The sequence below is a fragment of the Arvicola amphibius genome, chromosome 5 (genome assembly GCF_903992535.2).
Source record: "Arvicola amphibius chromosome 5, mArvAmp1.2, whole genome shotgun sequence".
NCBI lineage: Eukaryota > Metazoa > Chordata > Mammalia > Rodentia > Cricetidae > Arvicola > Arvicola amphibius.
In genome coordinates this window covers 109,115,395-109,140,798 of record NC_052051.1, presented here as the reverse complement: position 1 = coordinate 109,140,798, position 25,404 = coordinate 109,115,395, and the positions used below count along the sequence as shown (strand labels likewise).

The following is a 25,404-nucleotide window of genomic DNA, read 5'->3' as shown; positions in this document are numbered from 1 at the left end:
TTTGAGCCTGCTTGAACTATGTTAGGGCAACTTTAAAGCATTCCTTTCGGCATAACAGAGACAGTGTGAACCAGGAAGGAAGGTAAGACTTATTGGAAAAGCAAAGTTGACTTGGACTTTGTCTGCTGTCAGTAACAGCGGGAACTGCACCCAGCAGGTCAGATGCAGGAGAAACGAGAGTTCCTTAAGGCAAGCACTACACAACCGGTTGTTTCTGTTAATTCTTGAGTAAATCACATTCTGTATTCATACAAAACAAGTTTTTTTTCTCTGACAAACTGTACATATAGAAATAAATTTCCAATTGGACATGAACTCAACTTTGTGGAGGTGTTCCATTTCTTACGACATAAAAAAAAAAGGGGGATTCCAGCTTTTATCTTCACAAACAACATGGCAGAGTTAGGGCAACAAGGGTGGACAAGACAAAACAGGGCCAACTACTCTAGGTAGTGGCAGCAGTCTCTTCATCGTGGAAACCTCATTGGGATCCTAGAACTCAGCTGCCCCAGAAGAAGAGCTCAGGGCTACAGTGGTAAAGGCTTCTTTTCTCTTCACTTGGTAAGTCCACAAGAACTTCTTAAATACTATCCAGAGAGGCCCAGGGCTACTCAGCCCCTACTTCTACCGTCCCCTCCCACTACCCCTTGAAGTACCTCGCCTTGGAGGGCCAGAGTTCATGTTACCCCCTCTACCCCAGTTACTGCCACTCCGGCCCGCTCGAGAAGACGAACTGCTGCCCGGAGGGCCACCAAAAGGCTCATCTCTGTGGTACCCGTCATGATGGTCTCCGTCCAAAGAGCTGGAGCGCCCGGATTTTGGAACTCTCTGGGAAGGTCCTGGGCCTGCTCGGCCTAAAACAAAACATGATTCAAGACATGACATTCCGTATCTTGATGGTTGCTTCTTGCTAATTCCTGGTACACTTTCACTCCCTAATGACAGTGGCTTTCAGAAGACTGGGTTCTTCCGTCCCTTCCTGACCTCATTTCCACCCTGACCTCAGGATGATCTATAGAGGCCATCCATTGGGCAAAAGGCCGGAAGCTGAACACTAAGGATTCCCAGGAAACCTGCCCCAAGGGGAACATGTTCTGCTCTCCTGGGCTACCAAAGTAATTTAAGGAAGGTTCCAAAAGCACACATTAAAGTTAGAAGCAACTAAGATATATAGGCAGATAGATAGATAGATAGATAGATAGATAGATAGATAGATAGATAGATAGATAGATAGATAGATATAGATATTGATAGGCTGCAGATGGTAGCAACAAGGGCTCCAGTCAGGGTCTGTGTACACATCCCAAGGCATGGGCCCTTTGGCTCCTTTTCACCTGTTTAGTAGTGGGAAATATTCTCAAAGAACAAAAATAAAATAGCATTCTGAGATCTACTGACTTGTTTTCGGATTTAGGATTTGCAAACTGTTAGCTGTAAGTAAAACCATCTTAAAAAAAAAACTTTCTTCAGCCAGTGAGGTGGCTCGGCAGGTACAGGCACCTGGTACTAAACTATCCAAGTTCCATGCCCAGGACAAGATAGAGGATCAAGTCTGGCAAACTGTCCACATGTGCACATGGCACCCACATCAAACACACAAAGCAAATACAACTAAAAATGTGAGTGAAGCTACTTGGGGAGAGAAAGCTCTTGAGTGGTGGGCCCAGGACAGGCTGCTCATGGTCCAGTGAATGCCCCACCCATGCACATATGCACAGTGCTAACCAAACTCAGAGTTAAACAGACAAGAAGAAGAAGCGCTAAGTATGGAAGGGGCCATGAGGGGGTTGGATCTGGGATGGGTAGACCTAAATATATTGTGTTTATCAAAGAATAAATACATTTTTAAATTTTTTTCTTGAGCTCAGTGGTACAGTGCTTTGCCTACTGTGTGCCAAGATCCCATGTTTAATTCCCAGATTGCAAAAATAAATGAAAACATAAGTAGAACTTTTTCTCCTGAGATGGTGTGATTGGTTCATCATCTCCTGGAGCATGTTCTTCCAACACTACTAATTACCAACTATTTTGTCTGAAATGTTTAAGTGGAAGTTAATCAAATGGAGATGAAGACAGTAGAGGAACTTACCAATCAATAAGCTTGGCTTCCCCCCCCTCCCCTTTTTCTTTTTTGGTTTTTTGAGACATGGTTTCTCTGTGTTCTCTGTGTAGCTCTGGAGCCTGTCCTGGAACTCTCTCTGTAGACTATGCTGGCCTCGAACTCACAGAGATCCACCTGCCTCTGCCTCCCAAGTGCTGGGATTAAAGGCGTGCAATACCACCGCCTAGCCAAGCTAGGCTTCTTATTATGCAAAGCATGGTAGCTCAACCTATGGTTGCCTGAGTGGAGTTGTCATCTAGTATGTAGCTGTCGTGCTAGTCACATGTCCTTGGCCAGGCATCCTGACTACCCATGAATAATCTAGGAACATAGTATACTGAACAGTACCGCATTTAACTAGAACAAGATGTAGTCACAAGTCATTCTGGAAGGGCTACACAAAAGGCAAGTGAACAAGGTGGGGCATCCAGCAGCTTCCTTCCCAAAGCATGCCACACAGGCCAGGGTCCAGCCCAACCTAAAGCCAGACCTGTAGTCGCAGTCACTGGCTGCTACTCCTGGTTAAAGTGCCACTGCTGTTCTTCCTGGGCCCAGGCCTAGAAGCAAGGTACAGAACCTGGAAGAGGACAACTCTCCCTTCCCAGAGAAGATCACCTTGAGGGCTCCAAATAGCCACTGGTGGAGGATACAACAGCCAGGGGGACCAGCTAAGCAGAAACCCCCAACAAGGAACTTCTGGAAATTCTGCTGAGTCAAGTCTGCAGTTCCACCCAGCTGTGGCAGACAAACTACACTCACACTAAGTGTAAGAGCCTATCCTCTGCCCACACCAGGCTTTGAGGTGGAGTGGAGGTTGCCTTGGGGACTCAGGTATCTGCAACAGAGCTCTCAGTCTGGGATGGGACTGTAGTCCTCTCACCTTTGCTTCCTCGGTCCTCAGAGGGGCCTCCTTGGGCCTCCAGCTCTCTGTGTTCAGAAGAGCCCGACCCATCATGCCAGGGGCGCTTCCGGGGTGGTAGGGAGGCCATGTCCATGCCTTGAAGAGAAGAGGAGCGTTCTCTGCTAGCTGGTGAATGGCCGTCATGAGGGGGATGGTCAGGGCGGGAAGCATCACGAAAATGTTCATGACCTGGTCCTGAAATGAGAACCAAAGGTCCGTGCTTATAAGGATCTGACACTCTCACCTCGGTAAATCAGTGCGGCCCAAAGCAATGGGGAGTAATACCACTTAGAGCAACCTGAGAACAGGAACGTCTAAACAGACCAGGCTGAGTCACACCAGAGATGTGAAAAAGGAACTCCTCCTGGAATAATAGGAAGCAGGACTCAGGTTATCATTGCGATCTTTAAAATTATTGAGAAAGGGGCTAGAGAGCTGGCACAGTAGAAAAAGTGCTTGCTGTCCAAGTATGGGGACTAGAGCTCAGATACCAGCACCCACAGAAAATCTACATGTGCATAAGGTCCCAGGGCAAGGAGCTGACTAGCCAAATCAGCAGGCTCCTGACTTAAATGAGAAGCCCTGTCTGTAGCACGAATTCTAAATGGTATTAATAATAAAATCCCAGAGTCAGATATAGGGGTTAATGCTGAAGATCAGAGAAGCAGAGCGCCAGCCACTGGAGAGATCTTTTACCTCTACTAGATCAAAGGGGCAACTCTGTCCTCAGACTGCATCTTCAGACTCCATCTATGCCCACCAAACCTCAGACTGCACTGAGCCCCTGTCTCCTCCACCTTGTATTCCTCTCTCCACCCAGCCGTAGCACTCCTGTCTCCACCTCCCTAGTGCTAAGATAAAAGGGGTGTGATCCCAAGTGCAGGGATCACATTTGTGTGAGCTCTGTTTCTCTTTTGGACAGATTCAATCTTGTGTGGCCTAAGGTAGTCTTGAACTAACAGAGATCCCTCTGCCTCTGTCTCCCAAGTCCTGGAACTAAATATGTGAGCCACCACTCCCTGACCTCTAGTGGCTTAGCTCTGCACTCTGATCTTCAGGCAAAATTTATTTGTTAAAGCATAAACAAAATATCACTACACCTGCCTCAATAGCTAAGACAAACAGTCACCAAGAAAAGTTGGTGTCTGTATACACAAGCAAACACAAGCATGCCCACCTGTGCACATGTACACCCACACAGGTAAACATACACAGACATACATACACTCACACACATATACACATGCATAGTTCACATATATACACATACAAAAAAATTTACTGAGGACTCCCAAAAGTCCACTAACAAAAATACATCTACTCAGCCAGACATGGTAGTGCATGCCTTTAGTCTCAGCACTTGGGAGACAGAGGCAGGCGGAGCCAGCCTGGTCTACAGAGTGAGTTCCATGACAGCCAGGGCTACATAGAGAATCTCTGTCTTAAAAAACAAAACAACAAAAATACTTAATTTTATGATATGATAAATTAAGATAAGAAAATCTTAATTCTTTTATCATTATTTTCCAAATAGATGACGATTTAGTGGAAAGAATGGTATTATTTGTGTAAGTGCTATCTGGAAGCCAGGTGGAAATATAAAGTATCTTCCTCAGGTCTCTAATTTTTGATTTTTTTTTTTTTTTAAACTCCAAAGCCAGGGTACTGTGTAGCCCTAACTGGTCTATAAGTTGCTATGTTGTAGTTCTAGGCTGGCTTCAAACTCAGAGAGATTTACTTGCCTCTGTCTCCCAAGTGTGCACCACTGCCCCACTAAATCTGGCCTAAAGCAGCAGTGGAGTTACTGGTGCTGCTGCCAAGAAAGGCTGGGACCCAAACTGGTCCTCCTGCTTACAGAGTGCATATATTACTGAGACACCTCCCTAACCTGAGTGTACTGTTCTACACTTAACACAAAATCCCTTCACTATCTTACTTAAAACACTAAATAAATAAAGCTGGATTTCCCCACCTGTTTCTGCATTAAACCTGTTGAGATAAAACACTAGAGCAGACAGACAGGAAGACAACCGGCCTCCATGGAGTCAAACTAAAAAGACAGACAGAACCTGGAGATGGGGCCTACTCTGTGAACTACCAAACCACAAGCATGTCTCCTTCCTTACCAGGCTCTCGGTTGCCATCCCAGGAGTCTGGCTTCCGTCCTCCTTCAAAGCGAGGGAACTCGTCAGGAGTGGGGAGTAGGCACTTCCTGGATCCCCCTACACAGAGGAGCAAACAGACTGTGCTCACAGGCCGCCCTGCTGTGCTCAGGCTGCTGGCCCTCAGACTCAGCAGTTCTCAATGCTCACCTCGTGGGGTGGCCCGGCCTCGCCCTCGGAGATCTCGGCCTCGGGCTGCTTCATCAGCAGCATCAAAAACCTCTTCTGGACCAAAGTCATCAGGACCAGGAAAGTTGTCCCTTCCTCTTGGGGGAGCACGGCCTTCATGTCTTGGTGGGGCTCCTCTTCTAAAGCTGAAAACAAAAACAGAATGTCTAACCTTCTGGAATACATTACTTTTTTTTTCTTTTTTTAAGAGCTGGAGACAGGTTTTTTTTTTAATTTTATTTATTTATTATGTATACAATATTCTGTCTACATGTATACCTGCAGGCCAGAAGAGGGCACCAGACCTCATTCCAGATGGTTGTGAGCCACCATGTGGTTGCTGGGAATTGAACTCAGGATCTTTGGAAGAGCAGGGAATGCTCTTAACCACTGAGCCATCTCTCCAGCCCCACTTTTTTTTTTTTTTTAAAAAAAAAAAAAAGACAGGGTTTCTCTGTCCTGGAACTCACTCTGTAGACCTGACTGGCCTCGAATTCATAGAGATTCACCTGCCTCTGCCTCCCTGAGCGCTGGGATTAAAGGTGTGCACCGCCACTGCCCAGCTGGAATATATTTAAGTATGGAGAGAACAGGAGACTTTAATATACAATGTAAATGGAGAGAAAAACATGATATATTTTTTAAAGCTTCACCTTACAGTACTAACATTACAGTCCAAAGCAGACAGAGGCAACAATTAGCAGAACGTAGGTTACCCGTGCTTATAGGAATATACCAAGTACTTTCTGTGTATTACTATGCCCATTCCTTCCTCATCTCATCAATCATTACACTAGAACTGGTACTTTTTGCTGTTGTTCAGTTGTTGTTTTTTTTTAATACACCTGACTTAGCTTTATTTTTTATGATGAACGTCTTTTTTACATACACAGATGGACAAAGGGTGCTGACTTGTTTGGGGACAAGTACTCTGTATTTGTCCAAGCACATAATCCACTCTGGTGGTCTGAATGAGAATGGTCCCCATAGGCTCACACTGGAATGCTTGGTTTCCAGTTAGTGCAACTATTCGGGAAAGATAAAGAGGTATGGCGTGGTTAGAGGAGGCGTTTCATTGGGAGTGGGCTTTCGCGTTTCAAATACCAATGCCAGGCCCAATCTATCTGTCTCTGCCTGCTGCCTGTGGACCAGGATATGAGGCTCTCAGCCACTGCTCCCGAGCCATGCCTGTCTGCTGCCCGCCATGATGATCATGAACTAGTCCTCAGACACTGAACAAGCCCCCACTTAGTGCTTTCTTTCCTAAGAGTTGCCTTGGTCACAGTGTCTCTTCACAGCAAGATACTAAGCAGGGGCCAGTCTGTGTGATTTTTCCCCCCCTCTGGTTCCCTTTCAAGTACCTTCTTTGTCCCCAGTCGACATGACCAAAGCATTTTTGCTATTAGCACAGCACACCGGGGACAGACTAGAACTGCACAAGAGGCATGAGTGGCCAAGACACCTTGACAAGAATGTTGTTCCTGAGATGCAGCATTTCTCACCTGTTCCCAAGCATCCACTGTGCCAATGGCCCAGTGACAAATGGAGTCTTCTTTGCCTTTATTAGAAAAGACCTACTGGTATGGACTGCTTGTACCAGTTAAATCCCTATGCTGAAGTTCTGATTCCTATGTGCTGTGGCATATAGGGTATTCACCATGTATGGTACACAGCTGTGCCATACTCTTGAAAGGAAGTAAGCGGGGTTTTATGATGAGATGAAGGTAGTGCAGGGTGAAGAGATTAGGAAGGAGAGACGAAACAAAGACTCACTGGGAGCTGGTGGTGCACGTCTTTAATCCCATTACTCAGAAGGCAGAGGCAGGAAGATCTCTGAGTTCGAGGCCAGCCTGGTCAACAAAGCAAGTTCCAGGACAGCCAGAACTACAACAGAGAAACCCTGCCAAAAGAGAGAGAGAGAGAGAGAGAGAGAGAGAGAGAGAGAGAGAGAGAGAGAGAGAGAGAGAGAGAGAGAGAGGGAGAGGGAGGGAGAGAGAGGGAGGAAGAGAGAAAGAGAAAAAAAAAGAGAAAGAAAGGAAGAAAGAGAGAAAGAAAGAAAGAAAACAAAATCATCTTTTAATCAACTGATTCCTCTCAAATCCCTCCCCAGTTTAACCACAACCACTCTAGATCCTAAGGAAACAACAGAAAATTGTTGTGCTTGTAAGCACTATAAGCAATAAATAAGTATAGCAATGCATGATGGAACACATCAGTAATTTCTGTACTTGGGAGGTGGGGAAAAAAAAGGAACGTGAATTCAAGGTTAACTTTGGCTAAATAGAAAGACTGAGACCAGCCTAGGCTACATGAGACACAGCTTCAAAGCCAAGGCTGAAAAGACGGTGCAAGGTGACTTACTGCCTTGGAGAGGACCCAGGCTTGTTTCCCAGCACATATATGGCAGCTCACAACCATTAGAACCTCAGTTCTGGGGTATCCAATACCCTCTTCTGTCCCCCACAGGCACTAGGCATGCACACAATACACATGCATTCAGGAAACACAAATCTTTTTTTTAACGTTTTTTTCTTTTTTGGTCTGGGCTAGTGAAACAGCTCAGCAGGTGAAAGCATTTGCTGCCAAGCCTGAGGACCTGAGAACTAGTCCCAGGGCTCACATGGCAGAGAAAAATAACTACCACAAGTAGTCCTCTGATCTACACTTGCACAACATGGCAGAAGGCACACATACACAAAGATAAAACAATAGGGCTGAAGAGACGGCCCAGTGTTCAGTGTGAATGCTCTTCCTGGCGGCCTCAGTCACATGCCAGCACCCACATCAAGCAGCTCCCAAGGCCCTGTAACTCCAGCTCCATGGGATCTAGCACCCTCTCTAGCTTCCAGTACCTGTGCTCACATGCACACACCCACAGAGAATAAAGAAATGTAATATATTTTTTTTTTAAGTTTTGAAATTAGGTGCAGTGCCACATGCCTATAATCCCAGAATTATTAATTTAGGGCCAGCCTAGGCTACAAAGCAAGAACTTACCTTTTTTTTTTAATTTTTCTTTTAAGTATGTGGGTATATGAAAGCAGGCATGTGCACATCAGAGTGTGTGTGTGTGTGTGTGTGTGTGTGTGTGTGTGTGTGCAGGTCAAAGAATAATTTTCTATCTTGCTCAGGCAATGTCTCTCTTGTTATTTCTGCCCTTTACTTATTTCAGGTTAGCTGTTCCTCGAGCTTCCAGGAATGTCTCCTGTCTCTGCCTTCTACCTTGTCATAGGAGTTCTGGGATTACAGATGTACACTCACCACATCTGGCTTTTTACTTACATGAGTTCTGGGGATCTAAACTCAGGATTAAAAGCTTGTGTGTAAAGTACTTTTACCTACTGAGCCACCTCTCCAGTGCTGTACTGAACACTTTATACAGACTTTTGCTCATTGTTATTATTTCCTAAACAATACAATAAAGCCAGGCATGGTAATGCACACTTTTAATCCCAGCACTTGGAAGGCAAGGCTGGTGGATCTCTGTGAGCTTCAGGCCAGCCTGGACTACATTGTGAGACCGTCTCAAACACACAAAACATTACAATAACTTTCTGGAGCTGGCTCAGTCAGTGAAGTGACTGCCATACAAACATGAGGATCTAAGTTCAGATCCCCAACACACGTGTAAAAAGTAGGGCACAGCAGGATGTAGCTACAACCTCAGCTCGGGAGACTGACAAGAAGATCCCAGGAGCTTACCAGTCAGCCAGCCTAGCTGAACTGCTAAGCTGTTGGTTTAGTAAGAGACCGTCTCAAAAAACAGAGGCAAGTGATTGACAAAGACATCTGATTCAACACCTCACACACAACCACACAAACATGTACATATATAACACACACAGTAAATACATACATGCATATTGTATAAGGTATTGTGTATGTTCTGTGTAAACCTTACAGCCCTTCATACAAGGAACTAGCTAACTGCTCAAGGACTTTGATGTGGAAGGGTCTCTGAAACTGCCGTCATACACCAAGGGATGCCTATATGATTCAAAGGGAAAGACTGCCCTAGAAGTCCTGCAAGAGGCACAGAGCTGTTTAGGGGAAAGCTCTAACCAGAGGGAGCCACAGAGTATTTACAGAGTGTTGTTCCAGGTGGAGAAAACAGCAAGCACAGAAAGAAGCGATGGCCTAAGAGTCTAAGCTGAAAATATGTCATGGGTGAACAAAAAGATAAATGAAGACAAAACAAAATGTGAAGTTTGCACAAAACGCAGAGATTCAAGAAATTGTGAACATTATGCAGATGTCATTTCTTAAACACTAATCACAACTGTCACTGTTTATGCTCAATATCATCTGAAATCATAACAATTTGTTTTCTTTCCTCTGCATTGCTTCTATTCTTTATATCCATAGGGCTGAGAATTCAAGCCTGACCTAAGTTTAACAGAAACATGATGTTTATTTCAAACTGACTTTGTTAAGACCTTTGAGCAATTTCACAAAATCTTAATCTATTTTATAAGCCCTTTATTTTCTTTCTCTTTTCTTTTTTCTTTTCTTCCCTCCCTTCCTCCCTTCCTCTCTTCCTCCCTTCCTTCCTTCTTCTCTTATTAATTTGTGTCAATTGGTGTTTTGTCTGCATGAGGGCATTAGGTACCCTGGAACTGGAGTTACAGACAGCAGTGAGCTGCCATGTGGGTGCTGGGAATTAAGCCAGGTCCCCTACAACAGCCAGTGTGCTCTTAACAACTGAACCATCTCTACTGTCCCACAAGCCCTTTATTTTCAATTACAGTATCTGGCTCAGGTCTCATTATCTAATTAATCTGAACACCATAAGTCAGATGGATCCAAGACACTCTCTGAGCATAACGAGTCTCCCATCTCTTTAACAGAACTCAGAAGTTAGCCAGGAGTAGCGGCACACTCCTCTCAGGAGGCAAAGACTAGGAATACAGGGACAGCCTGCACTACAGCATAAGACTATATCAAAACAACTTGAAAGACCAAAGTCTCAAATGCAAAGATGATAGAAAACTACATAACATAACTTTAAAGTCTAAATGCTGCCAGAGAATGGAGTCACACACCTTTAATCTAAGCACTCATAAGGCAGACAGATCTCTGTGAGTTCGAGGCCAGCCTTGTCTACATATTGAGTTCCAGGACAGGCTCCAAAGCTACAAAGAGAAAAACCTGTCTCGAAAAACCTAAATAAATAAATAAAACAAAATAAGAAAAGAAAGTCTAAATGCTAACCAAATAAAACACAGGGCTAAATCATCATAGTGCTTTCCCCTGGGAAAGGAAAAACATCTTAGCAGTAAGGATAGGAAAAATGCAGAGAGCCCACAGAATATCACTTCCTTACCTTTCTTCTCTGCGTCCCCGAAAACGTGGGTCATCAGGATCCCGGGAGAAGCGTTCATCTCCAGGTCTGCGGCCTTCCCATGCCCCTGGAGGGCCTCGGGCTGCACCTCGGCCATCCCCCTCACTAAATTCCCTGTGATCAGGTGGAAAGGGAGGTCCGGGGCCCCCTCGCCTCCACTTCTCTTCTTGTGGTAAGGGTCCTCCTCGCCCCTCAAATTCCCTTAACCGGTGGCCAAAGCGCTTGTCAGGGTGGAAGTCATCTGGTCTGCTGTAGTCGTCAGGGAAATCAGGGTGAGACCCACGCCTGTCAGGAGGACCCCTGCAGTCCTGGCCGCCCCGGAAAGGCCCCCGCTCGGGCCCGTGCTCAGGGCCACTGCTCTGCTCGTGCCGCCTCTCTGACATGGGGCCCAGGTGATGGTTGGGGGGGCCTCGAGAGTCACCTACAAGAAACAAAGCTGAGGGTTACTATGGCTTCCACGGCCAGCTCTACAAGACCTGCTGATTTTAGGATGTGCTTTGCCCTCCAGTGCTTTCCCTCCAGGGTTCTGAATACACTTAGAAGATGAGCATCCCAAAGCATCATATAATGGGGAAACTGTGGGGTTTGGGGTACAACCTTCAGTTTTGTAATTTAACCTAGGGATACTTACTAATCTCTACGAAGTGTCCACTTCTCGGCCACAGGTTGAAAACATAAGTGAACTCTTGGCACGAGAATGGTCTTTCCTACCCCTGTCCCTGTCCTTCCTGTGACTTCAGCAGGCTCCCTGGTTTGATACTCAAGAGACACAACAAAGAAAAGTCAGGCTGCAAGCTAAAAGCTAGGAGGCTGTGGAATCAAGAATTCTCCTCAGCCAGCGGTAGTGACACACACCTTTAATCTTAGCACTTGGGAGGCAAAGGTCAAAAGATTTCTTTGAGTTTGAAACCAGCCTAGTCTGCAGAGTAAGTTTCAGGCTAGACAGGGATATACAGTGAGATCCTGTCTCCAACTTAATAAATTTTACACACACACACACACACACACGCGCGCGCGCACACACACACACACACACACACACACACACACACACACACACAGCCATCACAGGCACTAGGTCTACACTGCTGCCACCCACTATCCACTGCTTTAGCCCTGGCCTGTTCAGCTTTATGCCACACCACACTGTAGAAATCTTAACACATTCTTCCATAAGGCTCTTGGAACCATGGGCCCCTCTATCAACTGCTTGGGAACAAAAGAGCCCTGCTGGCCTTTAACTTTGAGGTTTGTATTTATACCTTATTTTGCTCTTTCTGGGAATGATGTGCTTCAAATACGCTATCATTAGCAATTTTTTTCTGACAGGAATTTCATTCGAGACTTCCCAACTCACGCTCTTTGGCTGCAGTTTCTTGTCAATAAGAACAACTTTTCCTGTATCAGTCAATCAACATCTCTGTTACCTGCCTCCAACCCCAACCCTTTCATTCTTCATTCCCCCAGCTGTCTCAACCTCTCTCCACAAAGCATGGATTGGAACTTGGAAAACTCAGCATAAAAATGTGATGTTAGGAAAAAGTCTCTGAACTTGAGCTCACCTGTCCCTTCTTCAGGCGGTTTGCAAATATCCCGGATCCACTCCCCTATCAGACAAGCACTCGATACTCACTGTTCTTGAAGCTGTGCTGGCTAAGTTTTCTGCCAATTTGATACAAGCTAGAGTCATTTTGGTAGAGGGAATCTCAATTGAAAAAGAGTTCCCACTAGTTGGCCCATGGGTTAGCCTGATGGCTGATATGAGAACCCAGTTCACTGTGGGTGGTGTCATCCCTGACCTGGTGGTCCTAGGCTGTGTGAGAAAGCAGGCTGAGCAAGCTACGGAGAGCAAACCATTGAGCAGTACTCCTCAATGACTTCTCCATCAGCTCCTGCACCTAACTTCATGCCTTGAGTTCCTTCCCTAACGTCCCTGGTTGGGATTTGTAAGTTTTAAGGTAAAATAAACCCTTCCTTCCCCGAACTGCTTTTCATCATGATGGTTATCACAGCAACAGAAACGCAAACTAAGACAATTGCTTCTCCAACTTCAGGTTGTCTGAACTTCACACATGGGTGACAATTGACCAGAGGTTCCACTTGGACTTCATTAACCTACAAAATACTCATCATCTCTGTTTCAAAGTAGCCTGTCAACTTTCTCCCAAGGAAAGAAACCTACCACTACACACGGTGATGTGGTGGTGGCAACTACTCCAGGAGGGGATGGTAGGCCATGTGCGTGTCTCTCCCTGCTCCCTCGGGTCCCTAGGAGAAAGAGGGGGAGGGAAGGCAGCAGGGCAGGTGGGAAGAAGGAAGAAGAAAGGGAGAAGGGGAGAGAGAGGGGCGAGCAAGACGAGCAGGAACAAGTGGAGACAGACGCAGGTGTGGCAAAGAGGCCACTTTCATTCACCAATGGAAGTACCTAGTGGAGAACAAATGCCCTTCCCAAGGCCCCCAAACTTCATCTTCTTTCTCCCTGACAAATCCTTCTGTATCTACTGCTACCATTTCTATGCAAAAGGAATGGAAGTAAAAGCTCTCCAAATCCCTGCCCTTTCCTACCTTTAATAGCTCAGAGAAATTTAAAGTTGCTTGTTTTGTTTTTCGAGACAGGGCCCTGGAACTCGCTTTGTAGGTCAGGCTGGCCTTGAACTCAGAGTTCTGCCTGCCTCTGCCTCTCAAATGCTGGGATTAAAGGCGTGTACCACCACTGCCCAGCCCAAAGCTGAGCTTTAAATGTCTAAACTCCCAGGGCTATAAATGATGACAAGGACTTCTCTTAATCCAATAGAATAGGCAAAAACACCCAGCACATACCATATGGTATGCGGGTTTGGCCAGTTAGTAATAAAGGTCTGTAGCACTGTGAGGTATAGTTTCCACAGTGCCCCTGTGCTAGTGTATTGTCTTTCCTAGGGGTGCTGAATGGCACCATTCCACTCCTACCTCACTTCTGTTCATAACAACCCACCCCCACCGCATGCTTCTCCATGCTAACTCTCTTGCTAGCCCTTACCCTTTACTCCAATGCTGCTCACCTGATCCAATGCCAGATCAACCAGAGCCTCTGGTAACTTCCAAACAGCTATACACTCCTAAATGCTGGCAGTCCTCATCTTTGCTTTTCAGATTATCAGTACATTGCTTTCTTTTCTTTTCTGTTTCTTTCTTTGTTTTAATTGAGCTCTACATTTTTCTCTGCTTCCCTCCTTTCCTCTCCCCTCCCCTTCAACCTTCTCCCAAGGTACCCATGCTCCCAATTTACTCAGGCTTTCTTGTCTTTTTCTACTTCCCATGTACATTAGATCCATGCTTTCTTCTTTTCAAACGGTGCCTAGCAATGTATGCAGTTAAAGAGTCCAATATGGTACGATGGGGCAAAGGGAGTGCTAATGATAAGAACATCATCAATAGCCTGCATCCTCTACCCTATCAAGGAGCCTAGAGCAGAGGCAATTCAGCTCTTTGGAAGGCCAGACACATGGACCTGCATCCTACAGGCCTAAGACCCAGTGTGAGCTGTGCTGGCCTGAGGCACAGACACAAATGCCAGCGTTTCCCAGTGATTTCACTACTGGCCTCTGGTGGTGTCCAACTCATCGTCTCTGGCTAGCATCACTAAGGAAGCATTACCTATGACAACAAAAGACAAAGCAAGCTATCACAAGACTGTGACCCTGTTTTCCCAGCTGTTCCAGTGCCACTGTATCAATTACCAACAAAGCTGCATACTGTAAAATGCACACAACAGTGGTAGAACATGAACTCTTCCTCAGCCAAGCACATATTTACCTTTGTTAGGGCCAGGTCCTTGTCCAGGGTTCAGAGGAGGGATGCGGCCTTGTGCTCCCTGCTGCCCTAGGCCTGGTATCAAGGGTGGGGGACCTGCACTTTGTCCTTCCTGAGGTGAAACATTTAAAGACAGGTGTGAGACCAGGGACAGGAGCTTCATGAAAAACAACCATAACATGCAAAAAGCTGCCCCAAGCTATTAGAATTAAATATTTAGCTAGTGACATTAAAACCAAACTCCTCTGGAGTGAGCTGGGGAGATGGCTTGGTAGGTAAAGTGCCCTGCAAGCGTGAGAACCAGATGGAGTCTGAATTCCAAGTAATGTCAGATGGAGCAGCCCAAGTCTGGGATCCCAGTGTACATAATTATGTACATAATTATGGTGTGATTGCAGGTGGAGATGGGAGAGTCCCTAGATGCCCAAAGGCCAGCTAGCTTGTCAGATGCAGCAGCAGTGCATCTGACACACTTGTGTACTCCAAGGTGGTATGCACACCCCTGTACTCACACAAAGCACACAGGGACATACGCGCAAACAATTCTAAACTGGGGGAGGAGCTATTCACAATCAAAGGGAAAAGAACCTGTATTCTAAACCTCCAAAAGGATTTAGTTAAAGCCAGATCTTTTCTTGCAATGTCACACACAAGCTTCAGAGGGAGCCAAGAGTCACAGTGGAGTGCCACGGCTCTTGCAGAGGGCAAGTTGCTCATGACGGGAAAGGCCTAGCCTCTACCAGGTAGGCAGCTTTAACTGTCATGCTGTGACACACACAGCAACCAACCCTAAGGCTACATCAGGACGGAGCTTTACATTGCTGCTTGTTTGTTTTGTGGGCTAGTAAGCAGTAAGAGGACCACTTTCAGGAGCTGGCTCTCCTTTTCCACCATGTTAAGGCAACATCTCTCTTACTGCTGATACTATACAGTATACTCTAAGCTGGTGGCCTGTGAGCAGCAGTGCTGGAATGGGATTAGAGATGTGTGCCTCTACATCTGGCTTTGTTTTTAAAGGTTTGTTTAACTTTATGTGTCTGATGTTTGGCCTGCATGCATGTATGTGTACTACATGTGTACCCAGTATCCATAAGTCAGAAGAGGACATCAGATCCCCTGGGACTGGAGTTTCAGATATTTGTGAGCCATCATGTGGATACTTGTAACCAAACCTGAGTCTTCTGCAATAGCAACACATGTTCTTAATCATTGAGCCATCTCTCTACAGAGCTCTGGGTGTGTGTGTGTGTGTGTGTGTGTGTGTGTGTGAAGAGAGAGAGAGAGAGAGAGAGAGAGAGAGAGAGAGAGAGAGAGAGAGAGAGAGAGAGAGAGAGAGAAAGAAAGAGAGAGAGAGAGAGGTGCATGTGAGCAGGAAGGTGCATATGTTTTTGTGTGCACAAGTATGTGAAGGTCTGAGGTTGATGCAAGTAATCTTCCTCAATTGCTCTTCCATCTTATTCTCTAAGTCAGGGTATCAATAAAACCCGGAATTCATTACAGCTAGTCTCACTAGCCAGTTTGCCGTAAAGATTCTGTCTTCACCTCCCAAAGTTGAGCCACCATGTCCACCCAGTATTTGTTCTGATTTCCCACATTGTCCTTGGATCAGGGCTCTTAAAGCAAAGCCAGAGAAGCCAGAAATGGTGACATGTGCCTCCAATTCCAGTACTTGAGAGACAGAACTCTGTGAGTTCGAGGCTAGCCCAGCCTACATAATAAAACCTTGTCTCAAACAAAAATAAAAACAATGACACAAAAGAAGCAAGCAGACAAAAAGTATCTGGGCATCTTTCATATGGAAAACACACTACAACTGGCCTTTGTATGAGATTAGCACAGTTCAAAGATCAATAGTAAATGTGCATACAATGCAAAATGTAACCACTGGATTTACTGAATATGTGATGTAGTATTCTGTAGATTTTCCAAAATTTGAAGATGTCATGAATTATGTTATTCCCACTTTATGGAATTTAGAATGAGTAGGATTAAACTCAGAGTTGTCATCCTAAATTGTCCTAAAACTCCGTGTGTGTGTGTGTGTGTGTGTGTGTGTGTGTGTGTGTGTGTGTGTGTAGATAGCTAGATAGCTATGTCTGTCTGTTTATCAATCATTTCTTTGTTTTGTTTTGTTTTGAGACAAGGTTTCTCTGTGTAGCCCTAGCTGTCCTGGAACTAGCTTAGTAGACCAGGCTGGCCCAGAGATTCACCTGCCTCTGCCTCCTTAGTGGTGGAATTAAAGGTGTGCACAACCACAGCCTGGCTTTATAGACCATAGCTAATGACCATTTTAATTGATTGATTTTTGGGGGTGGGGCATATTCTCAATTGCACATTTGTGGAGTCCTGAGATCCAGTTCAAGACACCGCACTGGCAGTTTTTGACTGTCAGTGTCTGTTCGTGTGACTGGTTTGTGACATTTAAGTAATTTTACTATTGATCTTTGAATCAATACTAAAATTAAAGGCGTGGTAGCACACGCCTTTAATCCCAGCACTCAGGAGACAGAGGCAAGCAGATCTCTCTGAGTTTGAAGCCAGCCTGGTCTACAGAGTGAATGCCAGGATAAGATTCAAAGCTACACAGAAACCCTGTCTCAAATAAATAAATAAATAAATAAATAAATAAATAATTCGGAGCCATCGCTCATAACCAAACACTATTAAACCCATTCATGCCCGTGCTGTCTTATGTAATTTACCCCAAACAACTTCAAACTCTCCTCGCATCATCTCTCAAGTACCAAATCAATGACTGAGTAGCAAAACTTCTTGAAGACAGAGTCCTTGAAAAACGACCAAATATTTACACAAATACCCTTCCTACAAATACTATTTTGGAGACTGGGCAGGGTGGTACACACCTTTAATCCCAGTATTTGGAGGGCAGAGGCAGAGGGTTCTCTGTGAGTTTGAGGTCAGGTTAGTCTACATACCAAGGTCCAGGCCAATCAGAGCTCTACAGAGAGACCCTGTCTCATAACATATATCCATATATATTTTTTGGAGATGGCTTTCTGACACGTGGTCAAGGATGACCTTGAACTCCCAATCCTTCTGTCTCTAGCCAACATGTACCACCATGCCCAGTTTTATGCAGGACCAGAGACCGAACCCAAGATGTCACAATTGCTGGCAAAGAATTCTGTCAAATGAACTACATCTTCAGGTTCCTGCAAATAATTTATATGACAGGAGAAAACAGCTTGAACAGAACTTCATGCACAAGGCCATTATTTCTGAATACTCTGGTCTGCAATCAATTTTTCTATAAATGCGTCCATTGAAACGAAAATAGCGAGGCAGAGTTTACAGTATCCTTCAACACCCCATGCCATCCTTAGAAGCAGTGCACATGCCATATACAGTAAACAGATACAAATAAATGCCATTAAAACAACAGTAACAACTGGTGGAATGGCTGAGAGGTACCTGCTACCAGGCCTTACACCCTTAATTAAATTCCTGAGGACCAAATGGCTGAAGGAGAGAATCAATTTCTAATAATGGTCCTCTGACCTCCACGTTTGCTGTGGTGTGTGAGCATGTGCACACACATGCACATAAAATATATGTAATTTTAAAAACATCTTAAAGTGAAGTGGACAGAAATGTTGAAGGTGGGCTGCTTACTTGCTGGTCTATGAAATAATCAGGCTAAAAACTCCACAAGAGACTCTGACAAGTGTGGAACTGTCTACAACCTAGTACACTCCCTCCATAGAGCCACAACTCTCTGGAGCCCTGGCACAAGTAACTGTATTCCACTAACAGCTCATCTGTTCTGGAAGAATCTCTGTGAAAAAGAATAAGGTGCAAGAGATCTATTTAATGATGGTCAACTAGCTCTTTCTTCATCTCCGTCTTGCCACGTCCTTCCAGTCAGACTGCCACTGCTGTAAGCCACTGCTGACACTTAAGGAGCAGGAGGGCCCAGCTCTAAGTGCTTTTCTGCATTCTTGTTAGTTCTGTACAATGCAGAGTCCATTCCCATGTGATAATGTGTACAAGCTGCAAGTGAGTAATACCTGGTTGAAGGGGGCCCGGGGCCCATCACCTAGCAGAGGTGTTTTCTGCTGCTGGAATGGTATTGGTCCTTGAGATGGATGTGGCCCTCTTGCCGGGTTCTGCTGTCCCTGAGGTCCAGGGGGTCCTTGCATGCCACCCTGGGGTGGAGGTCCCAAAGAGCCCTGGGGTGGCCCCTGCTGCCCTTGTGAACCTGAGGGCCCTCGAAGTTCCTGGGGAGGGCCCAACATGGATCCCTGTGGTGGAGGTCCCTGTAGGCCCCGCATCTCCTGGGGACCTCTCATTTCCTGAGGGCCATGTCCCAGCAATCCACTTGGAGGATGAGGTCCTCTCATCTCTTGAGGTGGGTGGCCAATCATCATCCCTTGAGGAGCAGGACCCTGATTCTCCCGAGGTCCTGGAGGTCCCTGCATTCCTCTTGGATTCAGTCCCATCAGAGGTCCCTGAGACACTGGACCTTGGATTCCTTGAGACCCTGGCCCACCCTGTATCCCATGAGGATGAGGAGGTCCTTGCATTCCTCTGGGACCAGGTGGTCCCTGCATTCCTTGAGTACCAGGAGGCCCCTGTGGGCCCATGTGGCCCTGAGGAGCAGGTGGACCTTGGGGACCAATGTGACCCTGTGGTCCAGGTGGACCTTGAGGACCCATATGACCTTGAGGACCAGAACTACCTTGAGGTCCAGGTGGCCCTTGAGGACCCAAAGGGCCATGAGGTCCAGGGTGCCTCTGCATTCCTTGGGGACCATGCATGTCTTGAGGCCGTGGCAGTCCCTGGGGAGGGCCCTGGGGTCCTTGTGGTCCCATGAATCCTTGTGGTCCCCCACCTCCTTGATGCAATGGGGGGCCTTGTGGTCCCATTTGTCCCTGGGGTCCAGGGGCTCTGAACTGGCCCTGCGGACCCGGGGGCCCCATTTGAGCCACCAATGGCATCTGCTGAGATGGATGAGGCTGCTGAAAACCTTGAGGAATCTGAGATATTGGACCTTGTCCAGAAAAGGCCTGAGGTCCGAGGAGAGGGGTACCAGACGAGGGTGGAGGCTGGATCTGATCAGCCTGTTTCTGTGCAAGCCTTTCAATTTTAAGTTGCTGGAAAGGGGAGAAAAAAAAAATAATGAGTGTACTAAATAAATAAAATAAGCTAAAGCCTTCAAATAAGACTGCTGCTGTATTGCCTTCTGACATCCATCCACACTGTGGCACATAAATACATGTACACACACACAATAAGAAAGTATCATTTAGGGGGCTGGAGAGATGGCTCGGAGGTTAAGAGCACTGACTGCTCTTCCAGAGGTCCTGAGTTTGATTCTCAGCAACCACATGGTGGCTCACAGCCATCTGTAATGAGATCTGGTGCCCTCTTCTGACATGCAAGCATACATGGAAGGAATGTTGTATACATTATAAATACACACATCTTTAAAAAAAAAGAAGAAGAAAGTATCATTTCAAAACAACACTAAAGAGGGTAGAAAGGATATCAATAAAAGGTGCCATCTCTGCTTTCTTAGCTCACACACCTCTAAAAGCTGTGGGTTGGTATATTGCAATGTGGCCATTTCTTGCTCAATTTCTGCTTGTGTTTTTTTCTTTTCTTCCAATTTGATATCCTCTTTCCTGTCATTCAGTACCTCATTTGGAGCAGGAATTGGAACTTTATTTTGCATCCAGGCCTTAGAAAAAATGAGAAAATTAAATTACATAGAAGCATGAAAATTCTGATAGGTTGAAAAAAATTCTCTAATATCATCAATATACATAGCTGAACTGTCTTCACCTCTAAAGCCAATTCTTTGTGACATAAGAATAGAGTGGGCCAGGTACATTAGTAATTGAAATTACTAAAATTATGAAAGCTACAAGCTATAGTTTGGTATTCTCAAAAGTTCATATGGTGAATGTTTGGTCCTCGGGTGATACTTTAGGGAGGAAGTGGAATTCTAGGAGGGAAGGGCTTGAAGGAGTGAGGTGGTCATTGGCGTACACCCTTGAGGGGATACTGAGATGTATCTGGGAAGTAGGAAGTAAGAAGCTTTATTCTATCATATGCTCCCCATCATGATGTTCTCTCAGGCCACAGACCAGAGACAAAGCCACACAACCTGGACCCTCTGAGACCGTGACCAGAACAGACTTCTACCTCAATTTCAGCGTTAACATGGATATGTGTCACACTGACCTAAGTACTGCAAGATATTACAGCTATTGAGAATGCAAAGCTTTGGGGCTGGAGAGATGGTTCAGTAGTTAAGAGCACTGGCTGCTCTTTCCAGAGGATCTGGGTTCAGTTCCCAGCATCCACATGGCAGCTCACAACTGTCTGTAATTCCAGTTCCAGAGGATCAGACACCCTCACTCTGACATACACGCAGGCAAAACACCAATGAACACAGAATAAAAATAAATTTTAAGAAAAGCATGCGAAGTTTGCTAGCTACTTGAGTAAGTTATTTGGATTAATGGGGCAGAAGACAGACAATACAGAGTATGGCCAGCACACTCTGCCTGTGGAGCCCTTCTCTCCCCTCTGACAGTGTAGATGATAAAAATGAGACAATACTAAAAAGAGGCATAGAGAAGGTGGACGCCAAACTCAGTACTTAACTTTAGAGCACAAATGCCAAACATGCCTAAAAACAAGAACACGAGAAGGGGGCACCAAAAGAGCTGGAGGAAATCATCCTGAGCACGTTAGAGGAACAGGTCACAAATCTCTTGGCACAAGGTCACTTTAGTGGCTCACCTGCTGAAACTGAGCAGGAATGGGCTTTGCATAAGGGACTTTCTTCTGAGGAACTTTTTTCTGATCCTTTTGCATCACTTCCTCCATTCCCCAATCCAAGCCTGGAATTGTCATTTCAATTTCATTTGATTCATCTTTTCCTGAAACCATAGAAAGAACTAGTTAGTCCTTTAAACAAAACAATGTAGCCTTTTAATGAATGAACAAACTGTTGGAAACATAATTTTTAAATATTACATAGTTTCAACCATTTTTAGTCACATTTCTCAATATAAGCCACGTGAGTATTTCAACACCACTTATTAATAAATTAATTTACATTAATTAAATAATTAATTAAATAAGAGAGGCTTACAAAACCTTATAAAAATAAAATGAATAAACATAGCGGCCCTTACCCATCTGTTCTTGCTCCATAGCTAATTTCAGTTGTTCTGGTATTCCCATCCCCGGGATCACTGCCAGGCTATTAGGTTCCAGGTCATCTACAAATAAGATACCCATCATCAACAGAGAGCTTCATAGTGTCCCCTACAAACAATGCTTTATAAAAATAAGTAATATCACTGGGGGCAGTAGCACACCTTTAATTACAGCATTCAAAAGGCAGAGGCAGAAGATCTCTATGAGTTCAAGACCAGCACAGACTATATAGCAATAGTTAAGTCAGTTAAGATAGCCAGGAATACATAGTGAGACCATGTCTCCAAACAAAACAAAACAAAATTCAAACAAACAAAAAGACCCAGGCAATATTGCTGGAGACTTATAAATCAATAAACTATGAAATTAAAACTAAAGCTGGGTGAGCTGATACAAGTCTTTTAATCCCAGCACCTGGGAGGCAGAAACAGGCAATCTCTGAGTCCAAGCAAAAAACTGAATTATTTGGTGTTTGGATTATTTGATATGAGGACTGAAAGGAGAACATCAAGCACTGGATCACTTAGTTACATCCCTTGCCCTAAATTAGTTTTGTACGAGTCTTCTAACACTTAAGTTTATAATGGAATATCATGAGACTTCAAAGGACAAATATGCAGCTCTTACCATACTCTACTCCATCTTCAGACATGCCAGGTAAAAGGTTCAGATTATATCGGTCTCGCATTTTATCACCTGGCCGGTTTCGAGTCCAGAATTTGCTGATGAAATAAGAATAATGGGAGAAAGAGGAGCATGGTTCCAGTGTTTTCTCTGGGCAAAACAGTTCAAATCAAGTTTTAAAAATACCGTTCTTTGAAATATTTTAATTGTGGAAAGAGCATTTTAAATCAGAATGCAAATCAAAACTTAAACTAGGAAAGTAATGTTTAACCCCTCTTCTTTAGTATAGCACCCTATGCCAATCACTGGAAAACAGCAGATCAAAAGCTGTGTCTCAGAGAGGAAGAGTCAGGACGTGACACACCTAGGTTGTGTATGACAGCATGCCCCGTAATCCCAGTACTCTGGGGGCACATACAGGAAGAGTAAACACTCAAAGTCATTTTCAGCTACACAGCAAGTTGGAGTCTAACCTGGGTTACATGACTAGTGGTGGAGACTAGAATCAGAGAAAGAAAACAAAAACATCAGAAACACAAAAAGAATGGTAAAAAGGCAGAAAATGATGGGAAAAGAAAGGGTAGGAAGTAAAGAGAGAATAAAGAAGTTCAAGTGAGATCTACAAAATCCTTCACAAAAGCAAACACCAGCAATAGCTACCAACTAGCACTGGGCCATACTGCCACCCAGCCTGTGTCAGCAGCAATGGCCAGGAATATACTAGCCCTTCCTGGCATGCCATCAGAGGAACAGTGAGCTAGACACATTGAGAGGGCTGCAGAGCGTGTGACCAGGGGTAGACACTCCAAAGGGACAACATTGGCTGTGGAGACTTCAAGGAAAGTGTAGTGTGGGAACCTACACTCAAGAATACATGGAAGGCATCACCTCAGCCACTGCCTAGTTCAGCAACAACATGGAAACATGGGACCTGTCTGAAATCTGGCACAATGTAGTCAAAAGTAACAAGTATTCCCAGACTTGAACTTTGTCAAAAGCAGCTCAAATCTGTTTGGGAAGAAAACACCTACACAAATGTAAATGCAAGCAGAATGTGTGGAAAGTTCATCTCCATGTACCACTGAATAGGATAACGGGCAGGAGGAGGTGTGCAGAGTGAAGGATGTCTCGTGGGAACCTCCTACAGAACGCTCAGTCAAACACAGAAATGCTTTTGTGGTTTTGGTTTTGCTGTTGATTTATCAAGGTCTCCCTGTGTAGCTCTGATTGGCTTGGCCCCAAACTCACAGAAATACACCTGTCTTTGCCTCCTGGAGTACTGAGATTATAGGCATACCCCCACCACAGAAACTCTCATCAGCAGAGATCTAGCCTTTTGAATTAATTACTGAGACTAGCAGCTCTCTCTCCACCTGAAAAAACAGCTACAAAAACAAAAAACCAAAGGGCAGGATAGGGAAAACCAGTCGATCCAGTTAGGAAGAAATACTGACTGATGTATTATTTCCCATTTCCTTTGACTTATTCATCGTGGTGGAAGAAAATCACTTGATTCTAATTAATATGCAAATACTAACATAATAGATTTAAAGGAGGCCATTTAAATACTTGCCCAATCCTAATTTCTATACAACCTGCAGTAGTTTGAACCAGGTTCAACTCAAGCTCTGGTATTTGAACACTTAGTTCAGAGCTGACAGCCCTATTTGGGAAGTGAAGGTGGTGTAGCCTTGCCAGAAGAAGCATGTCATTGGAAATAATATATATCATCTTTGCCCATATATATATATATCCGGTTCCCTTCTCTGCTTCATGCTTGTAATTAGGCATGTGACCTTTCAGCTTCCAGCTCTGGCCTTCAGGCCTGCCACTTGCTGTCATGCCTCTGCCTTGCCATGATGTACTCCTAACTCTCTAGAATTATAATTCAGAATAAGTTGTCTTCCTTAAGTTGCTTTTGGTCATGGTGTTTTGTCACAGCAAGAGAAAAGTAATAAATTAACACACTATCTCAGTATCTCAGTAGCAACCCTGATATCCAGGAAAACATGGAATGAAGTATTTCAAGCCCTGAAAATAAACTCCACGACAAACTAAAGAACACACTGAGTGAATACATATCCATCACACATAGCTTTGTCAATGACACAAACCGAAGTACACCTGGGAAGAAATAACTTCAAATGAACAACTATTAGACTGGCCTGTAAACATGTCTGTGGGGCATTTTATTGATTATTAATTGATGATGTAGGAGGGAAGCCTCGCCCACTGTCGGCAATACCACACTCTCTAAGGCCTCCTTCCCAAAAGAAGCTGAACATGGACGTGAGAGCAAGGAAGTGAGCAGTGTGCTCCATGGGCTCTGCCCCCAGTTCCTCCCCAACTTTCTCAGTGACAGTGTAACCCAGGAGCTGTCAGGGGACACAAACCCTCTCCTCTCCAAGCTGCTCTTGGTCATAGTGCTTATCACGGTGACAGAAATGCAAACACCAGGACAATGTCCAAAGTGGCTTCATCCCAGGAATATGACTGAATCAACATATGCAAATCAATAAATACAACACAATACATAAATAAAATTAAAGACAGAAGTCACATGATCATCAACAGCTGTAGAAAAGACCTCTAACAAAGTTTAATATTAGTTCATGATAAAAAGCCTTGAAGAAAGTAGGAATAGAAGGAAGGATATATTCCTCAATATAATAAAAAAAATTATATGACAAATCTATAGCAAACATTATAGTAAATGGGAAAAAGCTGTATTTTTCCTAAAATCTAAAATGAGACAAGGATATTCATTTCCTCCCCTTTCATTCAAATAATGCTCAAAGTCTTAACTAGAACATTAATCAAGAGAACAAAATAAAAGTGACAGAAATAGGAAAAGAAGTCCAATTATTCCTATTGGCTGATGACACGCATATAGTTAATAGATCCCAAAAGACCCTACCTGAAAAATCTTAACCTAGATAAATACTTAAACAAAGTAAAAGGGTATAAAAGCAATCTTCAAAAATAGAACTTTCTGAGAAAGAACTCTAAAAATAGTTACAACAGATTCAAAACAAACAAACAAATAAACATGGCAGACCATATCTATAATCCAAGTACCTGGGAGATGAGGTATCAAGATCAAAGTTTAAGGCTTCCTTGG

The 25,404-nt window shown here is 44.6% G+C and overlaps 1 protein-coding gene across 2 annotated transcripts in view; it reads right to left on the bottom strand.

Moving 5' to 3' along the window:
• Positions 1–208: 208 nt before the first annotated feature.
• Positions 209–25,404, bottom strand: part of Wdr33 (WD repeat domain 33) — a 105,616-nt gene continuing 80,420 nt past the window's right edge. The window contains exons 12-22 of one of the 2 annotated variants that reach the window (XM_038331801.1): positions 22,287–22,381; positions 21,635–21,721; positions 21,237–21,376; positions 20,014–20,166; positions 18,494–19,579; positions 14,469–14,577; positions 10,656–11,094; positions 5,315–5,478; positions 5,129–5,224; positions 2,982–3,197; positions 209–854 (exon numbers count right to left, since the gene is read on the bottom strand). In XM_038331801.1, coding sequence (XP_038187729.1) covers positions 625–854; positions 2,982–3,197; positions 5,129–5,224; positions 5,315–5,478; positions 10,656–11,094; positions 14,469–14,577; positions 18,494–19,579; positions 20,014–20,166; positions 21,237–21,376; positions 21,635–21,721; positions 22,287–22,381 — 2,815 coding nt within the window. In that variant the 3' untranslated portion in view covers positions 209–624. The remainder of the gene's footprint in view (positions 855–2,981; positions 3,198–5,128; positions 5,225–5,314; positions 5,479–10,655; positions 11,095–14,468; positions 14,578–18,493; positions 19,580–20,013; positions 20,167–21,236; positions 21,377–21,634; positions 21,722–22,286; positions 22,382–25,404) is intronic. The other variant, XM_038331802.1, reaches the window with a different exon arrangement.